This window comes from Pygocentrus nattereri, chromosome 15, assembly GCF_015220715.1.
Source record: "Pygocentrus nattereri isolate fPygNat1 chromosome 15, fPygNat1.pri, whole genome shotgun sequence".
Classification (NCBI taxonomy): domain Eukaryota; kingdom Metazoa; phylum Chordata; class Actinopteri; order Characiformes; family Serrasalmidae; genus Pygocentrus; species Pygocentrus nattereri.
Genome location: NC_051225.1, coordinates 27,359,257 through 27,378,648, shown reverse-complemented (window position 1 = coordinate 27,378,648; position 19,392 = coordinate 27,359,257). Strand labels below are relative to the sequence as shown.

The 19,392-nt window shown below is 40.8% G+C and overlaps 1 protein-coding gene across 2 annotated transcripts in view; it reads left to right on the top strand.

The window, feature by feature from the left end:
* sptbn1 (spectrin, beta, non-erythrocytic 1) overlaps nt 1-19,392 on the top strand; it is a 114,676-nt gene that overhangs the window by 20,707 nt on the left and 74,577 nt on the right. The window contains exon 2 of one of the 2 annotated variants that reach the window (XM_037545588.1): nt 16,341-16,550. In XM_037545588.1, coding sequence (XP_037401485.1) covers nt 16,406-16,550 — 145 coding nt within the window. In that variant the 5' untranslated portion in view covers nt 16,341-16,405. Of the gene's footprint in view, nt 1-16,340; nt 16,551-19,392 lie in introns of those variants that run through there. The other variant, XM_017721911.2, reaches the window with a different exon arrangement.

Below are 19,392 nucleotides of genomic sequence, written 5' to 3'. Positions count from 1 at the left end.
TTAAAACTACATAGTTCCTCAGGGGTTCTTTAGTAAAGAAAATGGTTCTATATAGAACCGTGAACACCTCAAAGAACGCTTTGCATGATTAAACGGTCCCTCGCATTGTGAAAGGGCTCTTCCAACTGATGGAGAATATGCTGTAGATGGTTCTATATAGAACCGTTTTGGAAAAGGTTCTATAAAACACCCAGAAGGGTTCTTCTGTTGTTACGGTGTCAAGCTAGTAATAGCAAAACCCTTTTGGGTGCTATATAGAACCATATACAATACATTTCAAGAAGCATTTAATTAGGCCAAGGGTCTGAGGGTTCATAGCTCCATATAGATCCATTTTCATTACAAAAGAACCCTTGAAGAACTGTCTTTTTTAAGTGTGAATGTCAGGTTAAAGTAGGGAAATTTACCAAGCATAATAGGGAAATTTAACGTAATTACATAGAGCTTGTGAATTGGTTTTAGATGAATTCGACCAATCAGAGGCCACCAAACAACCGCGTGCTGTGACATCACAACCGCAAATCACTGGGAGGCTGATGCTCTGCGATGTGTTCAGTCCTCAAGCCAAAAAAGTATACGCTGGTCTTCTTAGTCAAAAAAAGGCCCACACATCAGTTTATAGAAATATTCTCAATTTATTTAGACAGAGAAATCGCAATTAGATAGTTCACCAAAATCCTTCAGCCCTACATATAACAGTCTTAAAGGCACAAAAACAGCCTGTTTAATGCTATGGAATAAAGAGAGGTTGGAAAATGGTCTTTTAAAAATGAATTGTAACCGTTTCTATTACATAAACCCACAAAAATGTCATAAGCTGGAAAACGTGAAGAATAAGGTTCTTAAGGTAGTCAGATGGGAAAGACAGTTTTGCAGGACAGTTCCTGCTCTGTGCACCATGACGAGTCCTTTGGTGCAAAGTTTATGGCATCACATCTTTAAAGTTATTCAAGCTCTTTCTTATGGGCTTGTTTTTGCTGTAGCCCTTATAGTCAAACGGCCTATCCTGCCAAAGTGGGCGGCTCTTGGTCACGCTGAGCAACAAGACACACCCTCTCTGTGAGAACAGGCAGAAGTCTGGCTTGCAAGACTAAGCAAATACAATCCAGTATAATGGCGCAGAAAATAGAATGAAATGTGACAATAGCACATTTAAAACCTCCTGCTTCATCTTTCATTTTAACTGAAAAACAATCCAGACAACATTACTGCATATATTGTACATACAAATAAAAATATGATCTGGACATAGAATGTGTCGTTTTATGTCGCTCGCCTTCTCTGCCTGGTTAATTCTGTTTCCTGATAGCCCTGATTTTGTTAAATCATAAATAGTGAGCAGTAAGGGGTCATTAGCTTATCTAACATTCTGCTGGATGGAATATCTACTATTTCTTTGTGTTCCTCATCATCGATCTTAAACATCTGGTATGCATAGATCATGCTCCCTTTTTATTTTTTCCCTTTACTGTGGTCACCATCCATCTAGCAAAGGGCCAAACAATATCCAATAGTAAAATTCCTGGACTCGTGCCTTTGTAAACAGAACGCTGGCTGGCTATTATAGAATTTGTCAAAAGAGAAATGCCAGCAGCTTTTGTAGCCAGAATTCAGACACCATCCCCGCTAGCTTTTTAACAATCTTTCGTATGAGCGATTAATCCCACATGCTGCGCAAGGAGGGATATTCAGAGGCTGGAAAAATAAAGAAACTCCAAATGGAGATTGATTAACCCTTTAATAAGGTAAATGTTTGGTCATAAGACCAAACAATGTTCCTTTATAATGACAGAACAGCCGGTGTGGTGTTCTCTCTTATTGATGGCTTTAATGTTTGTTTGGAGAATATTTGTCACTTAGACGCCGAGCTCTGATATTTCTGTTGTACAGCATTCATTCTGTTTCTTTTATTTCATTTTCCTGTACAGTAAACATTTAGACAGATCCTATGGAGATTTACTGTAGTGGCAGTGGGGTGTTGACATGTGTCCTGCTTCCTTTTCATCTATATAAGTAAATAAAATTTATAAAAAAAGAAAGAAAGACATACTGAAGGAGAGAGGCGGAGATGCGGAGAAGATCACTGACCACAACTTTGAATATAAAGTCTCTATTATGTGGCTTTACGAAACCACAAAACAGCAAGCAAAAGCATGACCAACACAATCAACAACTTTACCCAGTAAAACAGGTGTAAAAATGGTTGGTTTGATGAAAATTGTGACAAATGTTAAAATTAAGTGCGTTAGCCAAAACTGGCTAACATTTTTAAAATGGGTAGAGAAAGCTAGCTAATATAAGGTTAATGATATATAAATGTGCTTTTAGAATTGTTTGCTAACTTAAAAATCACTTATGTACCCACTTCCAACTGTTTAAAGACTTTAGCAACTTTATCCAAATCAGTAAATGTTCAATTCATTATTGGTGGTTGATGTAATGCATTCGCAATATTTGTGCATTTTTTATGGATATTTTTGGTTAAGCTGTTGTTTTAGCTTAAAATTTACACTTAAGCTGTTATTTTTTTTAACACTTTATGGTATTGTTGAGTTTTCCTTTAATGCATTTGTGTTGACCCTTAATGTAGCCATGCTGTCATCTTTTGCCAGCTCTCCAAATGCTGCTGTGTTCTGACTCTGTGGGCCACCATAAAACATGCCATTCATCAGCAGCCTCATAAGTGAATTTCAAGAGCCCCAGCATGGCAGTCGTGGGAACACAGTAACCACCAGAGTGGGGAGAGCAGCCAGAGTGTCCTGCTCCCTGCTGATCTGAGGGGTTGTGTCCTCATATCCTCCTGCCCTGTCTCTCCCACTGCTCTCTGACCAGGCTCCATGGGGCTATGTTCGTCCCTCTGGTGGGGTCAAGTGAAGGACTGTGCTTTATGTCATTTCAACATGTTGGCCATGGTGCGTTTGCCGTGCAATGCTGGCTCTTAAACAGAGGAGCAAGCAAAAGTTGCATAACAGTAGTGGAAAGTATTTATAATTTTTAATTATATGGCAAACTTGATGACGAACCACAACCAATAACCGATTACAGCATTAACTGTTATGCTTGGCAAAAATCTTGGTAAAAATCTTATTGTCGTTTTTGGCCTAAATCTTGGTAATTTGTCATTATATGTCAAAGCAATTGCCCAGATTATTAATGCAGAATCACAGTGATAATCACTTACAGTATTGGCTCTTACTGTTGGCCTCGAAACTGTTGTAAATGAAATGCTTTAACCTAAAATGCAAAATGATCCCAAAAGAAGAATCAGACACAAACCCAGCCACGTGCATGTGTGTTTACATGCAAGGATTTTTGCCAGTCTGATTGAACACATTTTGTTTATAGATTAAGAATGTTTATATGGTCACTCTATTCAACAGTCTGATGGAAAATCTCTATTTACATGCACACAACAAGTAACTGGATCAAAATTATGCACATGCGCAGAGTAACACTTAGAGTAAATGTTACCATGACAACAAGCATCACGTGAGTCCAGTCAGAGTGAGATGAGCAGCAGTGAGCAGTGCTTGTGTTTTACTTGCTTTAAAATGACGTCAGACTCAGGAAAATATGCTTCACATGTTCTTATTAAAGAAGGCTGAGAGGAAGACATCGTGCTCTGAGACCCATGTGGTGGATGACCGTCCCGCCGCTGTCTTTTTAAGATCAGAGCATAAACTTCACCTCCTCTGCAGACCAGTTTCTGCTCCCGCCATGTTGAACAGTATAAACTTTCGCTATGATCGCAACGAACATGCGCAGAGCGTACTTAAACTCTGATTGGGACTGTGATCAGATACAGGTGTTTACATGGTTATAATTCGTCTATTTAACAGGTTATTTACAGGATTACCCACCGCGTTCATTAGGATGGAAAATATGGCTTTAGTTGGACCAGTTTATTACGATTGAGGTGTTTACATGGACGTATTCTATCCAGATTGAGCTGTCCCCGCCTAAGCCGCTTCTCCTTGTGGGTCGCGGGGGGTGCTGGAGCCTATCCCAGCTGTCATTGGGTGAAAGGCAGGATCCAATTGAGCTATTAGTCGGATTATTAACGGATTATTAGGCTGCATGAAAGTGCAGTCCAACCACGGTATAACATCTCTGCATAGTAAGATTTACAGAAGGAAGCCAGATAGACAGTATGTAATTGCGGCTATATAATTGTGGTAACTATCTTCAAATCTTCAACAATGGTTCATTCAAATGATAGAATTTGACTTGTCAGATGAGGAGGACATCAAGCCAAAGTTAGCAAGGTTAGCAAGTAACATGACTATCTAGATACATAACTACAGTTTTGCTTATTTCCTCTGCCTGAAAGGGTAAAAAACCTGTCTCTGTTGTCCATTATTTATTGCATTAAGACACAATAATAATAAATAATAAAAAGGCCATGGTAAGAGTTACAAAAGTGTATTTATTTGCCTTTGGCCTTATTGGCTAGGCTAGCAGGATTGGTCGAGCACGTCAGGGATTCCCAATGGTTGGTGGGAGATATATGTGGAATGCATGCTGGGTATTATAGTGAGAGAACATTGGCAAATGAAATCATAAAAACAATATAAATTTGTCCCCAGAGGAAAAATGTCTTTGGTAAGATTGTCTCAAAGAAATAAAGCAGATCTCGATATTGTATTAGTGAAGGATCACTGATTTCTGAATACTTTCTCCTAAAGCCCCCCTTAGGAGACAAGAGAAGATTAATATCAGTTTTTCATTGTGAGAAATTCTGGTGATGAATGAGAAAAATGACACCATTTAAAAGATGATAAGATCTTACACTTTTCTTATGGAACTAATATTCAACTAAGACTGGGGTGAGACACAGAAGAGTTATTCCATATGCGTGACAACATTTTGATCAAAGTGAGAAAACCTGAGGGTTATATCTCAGAGCCAAATTTCAGAAAAAACGGCTTAGTCGGATTTCAAACCATGTCGAGAAGTATACTATATTTCCAAAAGTATTCACTGACCCATCCAAATCATTGAATTCAGGTGTTCCAATCACTTCCATGGCCACAGGTGTATAAAACCAAGCACCTAGGCCTGCAGACTGCTTCTACAAACATTACTGAAAGAATGGGTCGCTCTCAGGAGCTCAGTGAATTCCAGCATGGTACCGTGATAGGATGCCACCTGTGCAACAAGTCCAGTCGTGAAATTTCCTCAGTGCTAAATATTCCACAGTCAACTGTCAGTGGTATTATAACAAAGTGGAAGCGATTGGGAATGACAGCAACTCAGCCACGTAAAATGACAGAGCTGAGGCGCATCGTGCACAGAGGTCACCAACTTTCTGCAGAGTCAATCACTACAGACCTCCAAACTTCATGTGGCCATCAGATTAGCTCAAGAACAGCATAGAGAGCTTCATGGAATGGGTTTCCATGGCCGAATATTTGTTTCCTCTGGGTCAATTTCTGAATAATGTCAAGCTGATGAGGCTGAGGGATACAATCCTGCTCTAATGCATTTCACAACTGCCTACACATTACTGCCTGATTCATAATTTAATCAAACTGGTTCCCTGTGAGTGTACTTTCCTTATAAATAGGGCTGCCTAAGTGCAGCAAATGATGTTACGCAATTTAGCTAGCAGTTTGCGGGCAACCGGCAGGCATCCCTCATTTTTTCTGCATGTTTTCTGGGTCTGAAATCCACAAGCCTGGAGTGGCATAGGCACATGCAGCAGCGCCAGATGGTGCCTCTTATTTACCACCAACACTGGCTGGGTTTGTTACTTAGCAACCCCAGCAACTGCACAGGAAGCATTGTCTGAGGATTTGTCGGCACTGAGTGAGCAGAGCAGACCCTACAATAGCCATACTGTCTGCTGACAGATCTAGGGTCAGGCTGGCTGTTGCCCTGGTTTTGGAAAAGTCAAGTCGGCCAGACACATTCTGCAACACCATCGGTCAGCATTAGATACACCCGAAGTGCCACGCCGTTTACTCACTGAAAGGAGCTGCTGCGGCCGAGGGGGAGTAGTATTTTAGGTTTGTGTGCGCCAGGCTAAGCTACATACCATAGATAGTGGGCATATCTGAGCAGTAAGAATGCATAGGGAGATATCTCAGCCTGCTTTGTCAAGAGCGTTGGCTGCCTGGGAACAGTTGGCTTTTATGGAGCGTTCGGCAATGAGGGGTTCTGCATAGCATGTGTGTGTGGGTGTGTGCAGACAGGGCTGAGTCTGGTAACGTGAGAGAGTATGTGTGTATGCGTGCATGTGGGTTGCAACAGGAGGTGGAGGGCTTCGCCAGGTTGAAGGATGTGTGCCTGATGATTCTCCATCCCACTCGACCACTAGGGCAGCGAGGTGTCAAACTAGCTCGTATGGATGGTTTTGACCAGAACAACAACCTCCTCCTACACACGCGCACACACTGATCTCAGATGTTCTCAGATGCTCTGGCAGAATGTGGTTTAAAGCTTCAGAGCACTGCACAGACCTAGAGGTAGAACTGTAGGTTGTGGAATACAGAATAAATAATGTATAGCATGTATGTGCATTTTAAATGTAAATACTTCTCCCTAACTGTGCAAGTTCCAATCCAGAGGCACTTAAAGTTTCCTGCCGCTGCAGTGAAAGAGTGGAAAGCTGGTGGAAAATCATGTTGCAGTTGTTGCTGACTATGCTGGAAACATGCACTCCAGGTTATGGGTAGATGTACAGTACATCGGCATGGCTGCCTCACAGACGAGACTGTTTTATGTAACAGCGAGAAAAAGACAATGCCAGACGCAATTCAGAGCCCGTTTCACTACAGCGCTACTAGAAAATAGAAAATAGGTTGCCATGGATGCGGAGTGCCATGGTGTGACCACAAATCTGCACCCAAGCTGTTACAACTGGCCATTTTTTATGTTGGTCGAGAGAAGCATAAGTGCGATTTCAGTGTACAGAAACTGCACATACTGTCTTTTAAACCTGATTCTGTGGTGAAAAATCAAATATGATGTTTATCCTAAACTGAATGTGTCTTGAAATTTGAAATTCTTCCTCTGGTATGAGTTTTGTCAGACCCGTTAAACCGGTACAAGACAGGACAAGAGAAGATAAGATAAGCAGAGCGCAGTGTACAAACAGAACATGATGCACACAAATGACTTTCCGGTTCCACCTTAACTGGTGCAGCAGTTGCTTTCAGTTTAACTGAATATAACTTCTGCTCCATTTAAGGTGGAACTGAAAATTCATGGCATGTAGGCAGCCTTCAGCCCTGTAGAAGTTAATACATGAAATAACATTCAGGACTGTGTTTGCCAGGCCCACGGGGCTAGAGCTAGAAGGCAATATTAATATATGTTTATCTATGTATTATCCAGTTTTGTTTGTAGGTTTATAAAAAGTAATATTTCAGATTTACTTTGGTTATTAAATAAAATAAAATATTTGTAGTTCTATCGTTACAGACTGTAGTCCATCTGTTTCTCTGCATCCTTTGTTAGCCCCTTTTACACTGTTCTTCAGTGGTCAGGACCCCCATGGACCCTCACAGAGCAGATACTATTTGAGTGGTGGGTCATTCTCAGCACTGCAGTAACACTGATGTGGTGGTGGTGTGTTAGTGCTGCTGGAGTGTTAAAACACCTCAGTGTCACTGCTGGACTGAGAATAGTCCACCAACCAAAAATATCCAGCCAACAGCGTCCTGTGAGCAGCGTCCTGTGACCACTGATGAAGGATTAGAGGATGACCAACACAAACTGTGCAGCAGCAGACGAGCTATCGTCTCTGACTTTACATCTATACGGTGAACCAAAAAGGTACATATGTGTAGTAGAGTGGACAGTGAGTGGACATTGTTTAAAAGCTCTTGTAGCACTGTCCATACATTTTACGTTCTGCTCGTATTCACAGTGTGGGACTTTCAGAGGACCTACTGTGACCTTTTTCCCTCACCAAGCTGGTCCAGTCTGGTCCCTGATTGGTTGATTCCTTTGTTACTTCGTAATTATACCAGTGGTTAATCTAACACATTAGGCCTTCTCTTCAGCACTTGAAGTCCTATCCAATAGGAAGGCTCGCTTAGTTTTATCTACCTAGACACCATGGAGTAAAATAGTTACTGATTGGCCAGTTTCCCGCTGGATGTTTATAGAGTAAAACTTAACAATGAAACAAGAGTAGCACTGTAACACTTCCAGAATTGGAATAAAAGCAAGATCATACTGAATGAAAAATTCACAATCATCTTCTCTGAAGGCCTAGAAAGTCCTGATGGTTTCCTGCTGGTCTGGATAACTTTGAACTGAACTGAACTGTGAGCTAAAAGACAGCCACCCGTTCTCAGAGCTAAGTGTTCTTTGTGCTGGCGTGAGATATCAGTGTGATGTGTGTGTGGGGGTGTGAAGGAGCAGCAGGGTGGAACCAGCAGCTGTTCTGTGGAGTTCAGTGTTCGCTGGACTGTGAGAGACGTGTTGCGTTATCATTTAAACAGCTGCAGAAAGATGGGTGGAGCCTTTAGCTGAGCTCCTCAGGCTCAACACCCTTCAGGGAAGTTTGACCCTTCATTTTCACTTCTCCATTCGTCCAGTAAATACTCAGGATGATACTCGTGTAACGTCCAAGATACAGCTAATCATCATCAGCTCCAAATGTTTAATGGCTTTTCCAAGTGTTGTTGTATGAAGTATAGCCGCACAACAGCGCCCCCTTTCGGGGAAGAGCCAAACATCTTCTGGAAATGAGACAAACCACAGCCGCTGTAAATCTCAGAGGCAAACCGCAGCTCTCCTTTGTGATTTTCTGTTCAGAGTGACCGTTTTTATTTATCCGACCACGGTAAGCCTGAAACAATATAATGTCAGTGTGTGCCTGAGACCTGATCAATCATAGCTGGTTCTGAGCTGGAGTCTTCGCAGGGGGCTCAGAGGAGTTGGCCCGCTGCGTCCTCTGGCTGTGATCACACCATCTCTGTCTAAGCTAAGCAGGGGTCCGTGCACCGAGCCAAGTTTACAGAGATTGGAGGCTCCAGTTTCCTCTTTCATAATAATCACCCTCTCTGCTCCCACAGGCTTTAGAGTTGTTTTCCTTCACAGAGAGAAAAAATAGAGAGAAAGTAGAGGAGGACATTTGTTGGAGCTGTAGTGTTATCCAGCTTTCATTTCCTGCAGAAGAGAGGGAAAGAGAGAGAGAGAGAGAGAGAGAGAGAGAAGGGAGCAAGAAAGAAAGAAAATGAGAGACAACGAAAAGAGAAAAGAAAAACGATAGAGGGAGAAAGGTGAAGAGAAGGACTGAAAAAGAAAGAACGAAAGACGAGAAACAAAAAAGCGAGAAAAAAAGAAGAGAGAAAAGAAAGTACAAACAGAAAGAAAGAGAGATAGTACGAAGAAAGTAAAGAATGAAGGAGTGAGAGGAGAAAGAAAAAAGGAAGAAAGAACAAAAATGAGAGAGCAAAAAGAAAAAGAAAGAAAAGGACAGAAAGAGAAAAGAGAAAGACAATAAGAGACAGTAAAAAGAGAAAAAGAAAAGGACAGAGAGAGAAAGAAAGCAAGAGAACAAGCAAAAAAGGAAGAGAAACAGAAAGAAGAAAGCAAAGAATAAAGGAGTGAGAGGGTGAGAGAAAGAAGAAAGAAAGATAGTACAAAAAAAGTAAAGAATGAAGCAGAGTGAGATGAAGAAAGAAAGAAAATGAGGCACAGCAAAAAGAAAAAAGAAATAGAGAAAAGAGAAAGAAAGAAGAGAGAAAGCAAAAAGGAAGAGACGGAAAAAGAAAGGAGAAGAAAAGACAGAAAGAAAACAGAAAAGGAAGAAGGAAACAAGGAAAGACGGAGTCAGAAAGTATAAAGAAAGGCACAAAAAGGGAGACAGAGAAAGGAGGAGGAAAGAAAAAAGAAAGGTCAATGAAAAGAGAAAGAGAAGTTCACAAAGGAGAGAGATTGAACCAGAGCCGGAAAGTTCGTGAGTAGAAAGAGAAAAAAGAAAACAGCGGAAGAGAAGGAATGAGGAGAGAGCATCACTTCTCTGTAGCTCCACTTACTGACCGTAAACAGAGTAATGATGATCGGTCACTCATCTGCTGATCTGATGGCCCTCCTTCCACTTTTCTCCGTGCATCGATTGGTCATATCAGCAGGCTGAAGGCTAATGCTCTCTCAGTTAACTGTCCACTACAGGAACTTTGCTGAGCAGCAATGTTAAGACAAACAGATCGATCAGTCGCAGCCAAATGGACTGCAGTTCCACTGTCCATCTTTTCAGTCTGTAGTTTATAGTTTATATTTATATCAGATCCATTTCTAGTTTGTTTGCAAATACAGATAAAAGTTCTTTTCTATCTTTAAAAGAGCTTATAGACGAGCAGGAGATTAGAGGCAGGGATTTTAAGGCTATTTTAAGGTGGAACCATCCTAACAGAATAAGCACATCAAACATAGTCGAGGAGTCGTGACTCCTTAATCTGATCAGTGAGGAGCCTCTCTCTCTCTCTCTCTCTCTCTCTCTCTCTCTCTCCACAGAGCACACCATTTCACCCAGGCTGGAGCTGGAATTAAGACCGAATGACTTGTAATCTGCAGAAGATGCCAAAAAGGGGTTATGGTCAAACCCATATGAGGATTGTTTTGTTAAGGATTTCAGATGTAAAGTGGCGTTTAATCTCCAAAACCCTGGCCGCAGCACTGCTCGGCTGGGTGCATATTGACCTGTCTCCATAGTGACCCGGCAAAAAGGCTTTGTATCTTGCCTTGTTTACCAGCTAATGGAATCAGTGGAAGAGGAGTGGACAGAGGAAGCGCTCGTAATGGCCTTTAAGAGAGGGAGAACGAGAAGCAGAGGGACGAATGATGATGATGATGGTGATGAGGGTGATTTGAGAAAAGATGCAGAAGGTTGAGGTACAGTGATGAAGTGATGATGGCTCAAAGGATGAATCCCCTTCTTTTCTCTCTCCCTCCGTTCTCGTGTGCTATAGTGCCTCCTGCCCAAGCCACCTCTAAGTGTGGTCCAGTTAGACCTGGATGATCAAATAATGAAACATTGCTGATGATGCCTGATTTATGTATTTTCAATAAGATAAAAAAACCCTTAAACTTTGTGTAATTGCTTCTTCTGTACAATAGGTGGCGTTTTTACCCCATAACTAATGCAAACAATTGATCCCAGTAAAGGCTGATTCTTTGATTCCTGGCATTTGGGAATCGAGAGTCGATTCCAAAGCTTTAGACTCGATTTCACACTCTGACATTCAACACACATTTTAATAGATTGGCTAAAAAAGGTAGCTAGCTAGCTAGACAGACAGACAAATAGATAGACAGACAGGTAGATAGGCAGACAGACAGATAGACAGATAGATGGATCATCAGTGATCTCAAAGGGAAGTTGCAGTGATACTGTAGCAAGACATATAATTGCACATAAACATACACATTTTTGGCAAAAATAAAAAATAGAAATAAAAATAGACATAAAATAAGGGAGAGTAGAAATAAAAATTACATCTATTTGCATATTTACAACAACTTTATTCAGGCCTCGATATCCACAAAAGAAAGAAAAGTAGGTAAAAAGACACTTTTACTTTTTTACAAAAACAGAAGACCACACACAGAGCTACTGGAACTGGCAGCCACCTTGAGTGGCACCAGAACTGAATTCAATTTTTTAATGTCCAGATTCGATGACGTGAAAACTCATTTGTGTCATACGTGCATCTCTTAGGCCTTGCTCAGACTGCTTGCCAAATCCGATTTTCAGGATATTCGGATTGTATCCAGGTTGATTTTAGATAGTCTGGACTGCAAAAAAATGACACAAAATCCCTTTTTTTCTTAAAAAATCAGATCCAAACCAGTTGGATTTTTACAGATGCGCCTCAGTCTTTACGCTCTGGCAGCTCAAATTTGAGTTCAAAGTGTCTTTTGTCACTCGCAATGCCACAAACAACAACGACGTCAGATCCAGAGTGATGAAAGTGCTGGGATTTAAGAAGAGTGACAAAGATTTATGCTTATACCAGAGAATTTTGATGAGCTTGGAGGGTGAGATGACAGACCTCCATCTGCCCTGCATATGGCCTCCAATATATCCTGAAATTTGAGAAACAAACCCGACTTGCCTGCAGTCTGAACATTCTCACTTGAGCTTATCTATGATCGTCAGAGGCTGCAGGAATTTCAGTATTAAATATTGCAAATGTCTTATGCTGTCGCCATTTGTCGAAAAAGCTGTGGAGCTTCTTGGCTTGTAGCAAGGACTAGGCCGTGCGTTGCAATACAGCATGAAGAGGCAAGGGGATGCCAGGTTGTCTTCATGCTAGACCCCAAGAGACCAGCTTCTTTTTTATTTTACTCTTTTTGGCCATCTGTAACTCATTAAAATCTGATGCCTGCTCTGTTAGAGGTGATAGTCCATTCATCATGAAAGTTGATGGAAAGGGCAGCTGTTATTTTAAAATGATATAACAAAATAGTTTAATAAAAGGAAAAATGGAATTACAAGTTATGACATCTGTTATGATAGGAATGTTTTTAAAAGGCAGACAGACAAGCTGCTCTCTTCTGTAACTAGCACTGGACCATACAGTTAGAGGAGAAGAAAGAAGCTTGAATTTAGCCACATTCAACTGTACTTATAGCTCCACTTGCACATGCAGAATGATGCTAGTCTCAATCGACAGCCTGTAACAGGAGACTGGCTAATGGAGACACATTACCAGCAGCCTAAAGGCTCTCTCAGATAACCCACCATTACTGTAAAAGGCCTTCTCAGATTCTCACATTCTGGCGATGTGACATTCTGATGATAATCAGCGACTGCAGTAGAAATGCTCTTGTAGCTCTTCGAGTGCTCAGGCTTCGCAGGACGCCTTTGCTGTTGTATAAACAAATAACTGTTGACCTTAAGATGAAGTGTGGTAGGAGTCTTGTTTGGGAAAATACAGATTACAGCTACAGCTTAATCAATATGTAGGAATGCAGTGCATCTGGAAGCCAATGGAAAATCAGTAACGCAGAGGGTTTTGGCTATGGGACAGACTTGTCTGGTATCTGGGCTTTAGAGTATGGCGTGCGTCTTCGATAGGGATGGCCAGCACCATTTATTTTGATGCCAAGGAATGTGAAGGCTAGCACTGTCCTGACACTGGTGTCTTATGCACGTGAAAAGGGGACTTGTATTATTATAGTAATAGTAATACTGTTGGCATTGTCTGATTGGAATGAAATAACTATAAAATGCCAGTAGCACTCGTGTGACTATTATATGTATATAAGGAGCAGAAGGATGAAAAAGCAGTTCCTGTCCTATTCAGTTAGTTGCTACAATAAATTTTAATCCCACATATCCAGCATCAAATACATATTCTATTTAATAGACAACAGGGATGTCCTGATTTTGGACTTAAGCAATGACATATAAATTTTGGTCAACTGCCAGTATCTGATATTTTCCATGCACATGCCTGACACTGATGTTGACACAAGTGCCAATACATTTATGAAGTGTGAAAATTAGGACCAAATCCACCTGGATTAGCATTACAGAGAAATAAAACATTATTTCTGCAGGTTACAAATGCAGTAAAACAAATAAAATACATTTCAGCACAGTGGTGTAGTGTTGTACCGCAAATATGTCATCAAATATTGAAAACACTGGTCAAATCTGAACATCACAAAATCGAATACAGAATACAGTTATCTGCTGATACTGATATGATTCCAAAATTATCACTCATCCCTAATGGCAGTTCTGGGCTGATGCTTAAATCTAGAGTTTATATATATATAGGGAGGCACGGTGGCGTGGTGGGTAGTGCTGTCGCCTCACAGCGAGGAGGGCCTGGGTTCGATTCCCCTGGCCGGGTGCCCGGGGTTCTCTCTGTGTGGAGTTTGCATGTTCTCCCTGTGTCTGTGTGGGTTTCCTCCGGTTTTCTCCCACAGTCCAAAGACATGGGGCCAGGCCAATTGGGTATGCTAGGTGTGAGTGTGTGAGTGACTGTCTGTGTCTGTCTCTCTGCCCTGTGATGGACTGGTGATCTGTCCAGGGTGTATCCTGCCTTCTGCCTGATGGGATAGGCTCCAGCACCCCCCTGCCCTGATGGAGAAGTGGCTTGGAAAATGGATGTATATATATATATATATATATATATATATATGCATTTCCAAACTGGATTAGCATCATAAAAATTTGATTTATTTGTAGAGGATTATGAATCAGTAAAATGTATATAATGCAGACTGGTAGCCAAGTGTTGCCTAAACTGAAGCCAGTTTTATGCAAATTCAAACATCAGTTTGAGTTATTGGTCAACTCTATAGGTCTATTGATGATTATTTTCCTGTTTGATTCAAATATCATTGTCTGTCCCTTACAGAAGATAAGTATTGAAATTGATGCTCAAGAACACACTGGATATTTATTTGTATTTATATGAGGACTAATAGTGTAAATGTCAGATGCAGGGCTGTGTAATACATCACATTCTAGAATCAGTGTTCTTTAAGTACTGCTGCTATACACAATATGCTCAGGAAAGCATATTGTGACGTGATTGATCACAATAATGATAAAATATCGTCATATTGCCCAGGCTTATGTCACACTATGCTTTCCTGAGCATACTGTGGATATCGTCAGTACTAAAAAAACACTTTCCACCTGCATGTTTGAGTCCTGTTGGATTGGATTTAATGTTGTGCAGTATGTAAAATGCTGTATATAAAGTGTTTTTAAACTTTGTCTGTTCCAACTTCTCAGATGTCTTAAAAAATGAAATACCATACCATGTTAGTATCTTAAAGTATTGCGATATAACATTTTTGCCATATTGGCCACCTCTAGCCAGATCTATTGATATCAGTGTATTTTGGTATTTGCCCACCCATCTCCAGTCTCCAGTCTGACCATCAAGCATTCAATGTTTTCAGAGGCTTTTTGCCAGTCAGTGCGATTAAGTTATTACATATAAGCTGATTGAGTGCATTTAAGTGGTGCATGCATGTATGGTCTTTTTTAGGATGTGCCACTGCCAAAAAAATCTGTATAAATCCGTCCTTTGGACTCTCGTGCCATCCGTGTGTTTATTTTATTCTGTGCTTCTGTGTCGGCACCCACTCTAACTCCAGCTCCTGCGGCCTACGCATGTAAAGAGCCTGGCCCAGCGGCCGGGTTATATTTAGCCAGCTCCACCACCAGGAGTCTCAGAGCCACAGCGTTCGCTCTCACTCCTACACAAAGAGGCTGATGTGGTATGGAAATGGAGGGAGTAAGGTCTCAGCAAGAGACATGTTCCACCTAATTGCAGTAGTTAAGCGCAATCTGCAGCAGAATTTCAATAAAGTTTTCAGTTGTGTAGCTAGATAGACCAGCTAGGACAAATCTCTTTGTGTGTGTGTGTGTGTGTGTGTGTGTGTGTGTGTGTGGGTGGTATGCCTAGAAAGAAACTGGGGGGAAAAATCCCACAGGACTGAAGTACATTCTTTATTTTGCACAGGCCTTATGGTAGCAATTAGAAAAATGAACACCATTTTAAATGGAGTTTGAACCCAAGAGTTCCACAAACCAGGCATTGAGAGAAGCCTTATGTTCTTACTGTGAAAAAGCAGCTTCTATTTTGTTTATTTTATTGTGTCTGGCACCTCTGCAGCTAGGCCTCACACATGCCTGGTACTAGGCCCTAGTTCATAGGTTTCTGACTCTCTGCAGGCTCAGTGCTGACAATAGGATTTTACACGCGCACATACACATAAGAGGTATTCGCTGAGCTTGTCAAGCTGAGATGCACTCATGCATTTGAGGGCAGAGTGCTGATTTCAATTAAGGGGAGCAAGTCTGCACACAGCAAACACAGAGAAAACCTTGGCAGGAGATGTTATGGTCAGCCAGCTCTGCCAGAAGCCTCCCCATGCTGTCACTGTTATGAATTACTACTGAAGAACTCCAATAAGTGTACTTGTCCACACTTTCTGGTTATGGATGGTTTGAGGTCATACAGAGCAGTTCTGAGACTTGACCAGGAGGGGGCAATGTATCTCCTCAACATTTGAAGGGTTCCAACTTGTGGTTCAGTTTTAACTTTGTGGTTCAGTCTCATAAGGGGGTAACCATTGATGGGTCATGAATCCTCATATTACACCCTGTTTCCCCACCCAGCAGTTTTCTGTTGCAATAAGGAAAACAAACAAATTATTGTGTAATACAGCAGCGAAGAGTCATTGCCATGCAAACCAAAACAGCATTCACAGCTTTTTACTCACAGGCCTAAGCTGTTTGGATTTCATTCCGGCTTTGTGGTTTTTTTCAAAGCTGTTATTTTGTGACACCCACGCTTTATATATATATAAATATATATGTCTGACATTTGCTCCCTTCTCCTATGCAGGGCTTCAGAGGAAGCCGCCCATGAGGAAGTGTGATCGGTGAAAAGGTGAAAGGCGAGAGGTCAGGATGACGACAGTAGCCGCAGAATATGACCACATGGACATCCAGCAGCAGTACCAGGATACTGTCAACAACCGCTGGGATGAGGACTGGGACAATGAGAACAGCTCCGCCCGCCTCTTTGAGCGCTCACGCATCAAGGCCTTAGCAGGTGAGGCGCAGTCTCTGAAGGGCTTAGAATGGAACCTTGAGGTACTCCATACAATACTATTACAGCTAAGGGTTTTGGGGAAGATTGAACATACCGTTCAATAGAATTGCACAGCATAGATTGTAATGAAAAGATTGGACTTTTGGATTTGCGAATTAGCTCACAAATTGTACTGGGCATCCTAATGACTGAGCAGCCTAACCAAATCTCACACCATTCCAATGATTAATGGTTTCTGTTAAATTATTTTAATCAAAATAATGCAGGTAATTATTTAATCACATAACATCAAGGGCTCCCTAATGTGTTTCCTAACATACTGCAACTGTCATATCTTAATCACAGTATGCAATTTTGATAGCATTAGCAAAATGCAATACGATCCACATATTACAGCTCTGCTCTTCAGGAAAACATGGACTTTTTTGTATAGGCAAAATATCCCTTAGACGAGTGGATTCTGACTAAATAATAATGTGTATGGATGTTGTAATAGTAGTGGTCATCAGTCATCTAGATCACATAGTGCACAATGGACAGTTAGGAGGTCATTGCTAGTTTACTGTGGGCACATTAGTACTTTTTCACCTGCATCGTAATTTATTCCCTTTATTCTCCCTCCCTCAAGAATCTTTTGATAAATAAGCCTACCTAGTGTTCCTCACAAGGCACCCATTTTAATATTAATGCTGTAATATTACACTTGCTTTTGTGCATCATGTAGCTTAAATGGCTTGAGGCACAGAAAATCAATGTTCAGGTTTGGCCTTATGTTGCATTATTTAATAAGTGAATTCTTTGTGCAGTCACTATATAAAGCAGAGTAAAGAGCTAAACACGCAAGGATGGAAGGTATTGATCTATTTCTATAGGCCCATAACCACGCCACCACCCTCTCCCCCTTTTTTGCTGCTGCCTTAGAGGGAACTGTAATTAGTCTGGACATTTTTCAGTGATGCCATGTTGGTAGTAATATTGCTTTCGGGAGTAGTGCTCTGGGGCACTGGGGCTTTCATATATCAGCATGGTAACATTTTGGTTATATTCCAGCATATTAGAGTAAGATCATATTTAAGGGCTCATATGCTACGTTTTTCTTGTCTGTTATATATTATGTCTACTTTTTATGTCCACTTTTGGCATTTACATGGTTTTATGTGCCAAAAAAAAAAAAAAAAAAAAATTAAAATAATTTTTTAAATGGTATTTTCCCACATTTTCGTCCTTTAGAATTAAACAAGCTGTTTTTTTTACTCTGCCTTTAAGGCTGATACACCATTGTGTGGAAATTTTGAACACTCCTGGTCAAATGACATGTTTTGTTGATTTTCTAAATGACAATATCTTTTGCCTCTACATGGAACAACCTTAAATTTTGTGCACAATTTCGGCTTATTGGCTGAGTTTATCACAGACAAGATATAAAATATAAAATAAAATTAGAAATAAAATATAAAATGTGTCGTAACTTCCACACAGGCCATGTTTCATGTTTTATTTCTAATACATTAAATTTGTAAAGCAATAATTGTGCCTTGAATGTGCAGATCTGGATGTGTACTTATTTTCACTTATTTTCATAAGAAAATAAACATGTCATTTGACCAAGAGTGCCCAAACTTTTGCATAAGACTGTATGTGATTAACCTCTGTTTTGATTGGTCCCCCTATATTGTGCTTAATCAAAAAGCACTGTACACTAAAACACTATTAATTCAGTAGGAATATGTCAGAAGTGAATCTACTGAGCTGAATGAGTGGATGTATGTCAATGTGTTGGTCTCTGTGACATCATAAAAACAGTGAATTTGGAGTGCAGCTTAATTTTCATTTATGGACTGAGGAGCAAATGATACGCTTAAAAAATGCACCAATAACACTATAAATCAGACTCTTATTTTGATGTGCAGGGATGGCACATCAGTAGTGTATTTGCCACCTCTGTTTTCAGTCACTCTCTCCATTCAGAGGACGATCTAAAGTGCTGTAAGTGCACTGTTTACAGGGGTGTGATGTTGTTTATGATGGCTGACTATTAAAAGGGCCGTAAGATGGCAGAGCAGAGGGGAGAGCGAGCACTCTTAAGTGCCCCGGAGCAGCCTGGCCTGTTATTCCTGATGGGCAGCGGAGCTTAAACAGGCCCCGACTTTAACCTCCAAACCTCTCTTTTTACTCGCCACCCCACTCAGTCCAGGAAGTACTTCAAATATTTCAGTAAAAGAAGGAAAAAAATAGTTGACACAAAATAGAACATGGAAAGCGTTTTTCTGACTCCTTCTTTTGCCCGAGACCACAATCTGTTTTGGGAGCAGGGGGGGGAAAAGCCCCCAGAATTCCAGTGAGCATCCTGCTTTTCACATGATTCTGTTTTCCTGCATTCCTGAGCACTAAAGCATACGCCTCTCTCTCTCTCTCTCTCTCTCTCTCTCTCTTCACTCTTGTTCTCTCTTTCACTCTCATTGCAATGGGAGTGTGAAGGGTAAAGTTAGTGTAAGCTGAACACTGAACACACAACCACGTTAGCCATGTAGTTTTTGGCTAGAAACCTTTTTTTGCACAATGTTTGAGCAGCTATGGCTTATGCACATCTGGGAGATGAAGAGAGAGAAAAGCAAAGAGAGAAAAGAAGAACATATGAGTTTATACAGTGTTGAAGCATAAAAGATTTGTGTCTGGCTTGTAGCGTAACCATTTAATGGTGCCAGTCCATCGCAGGGCAGGGCCCATATTATGGAAAATCAAATTCTTTTTTTGCAGTAAAGTTATATTAAGGCTTGAAATATATCATTCACATCTCCAGATCTATAAAATCACTGTGTGAGTTGTCTATGATATGTTAAAT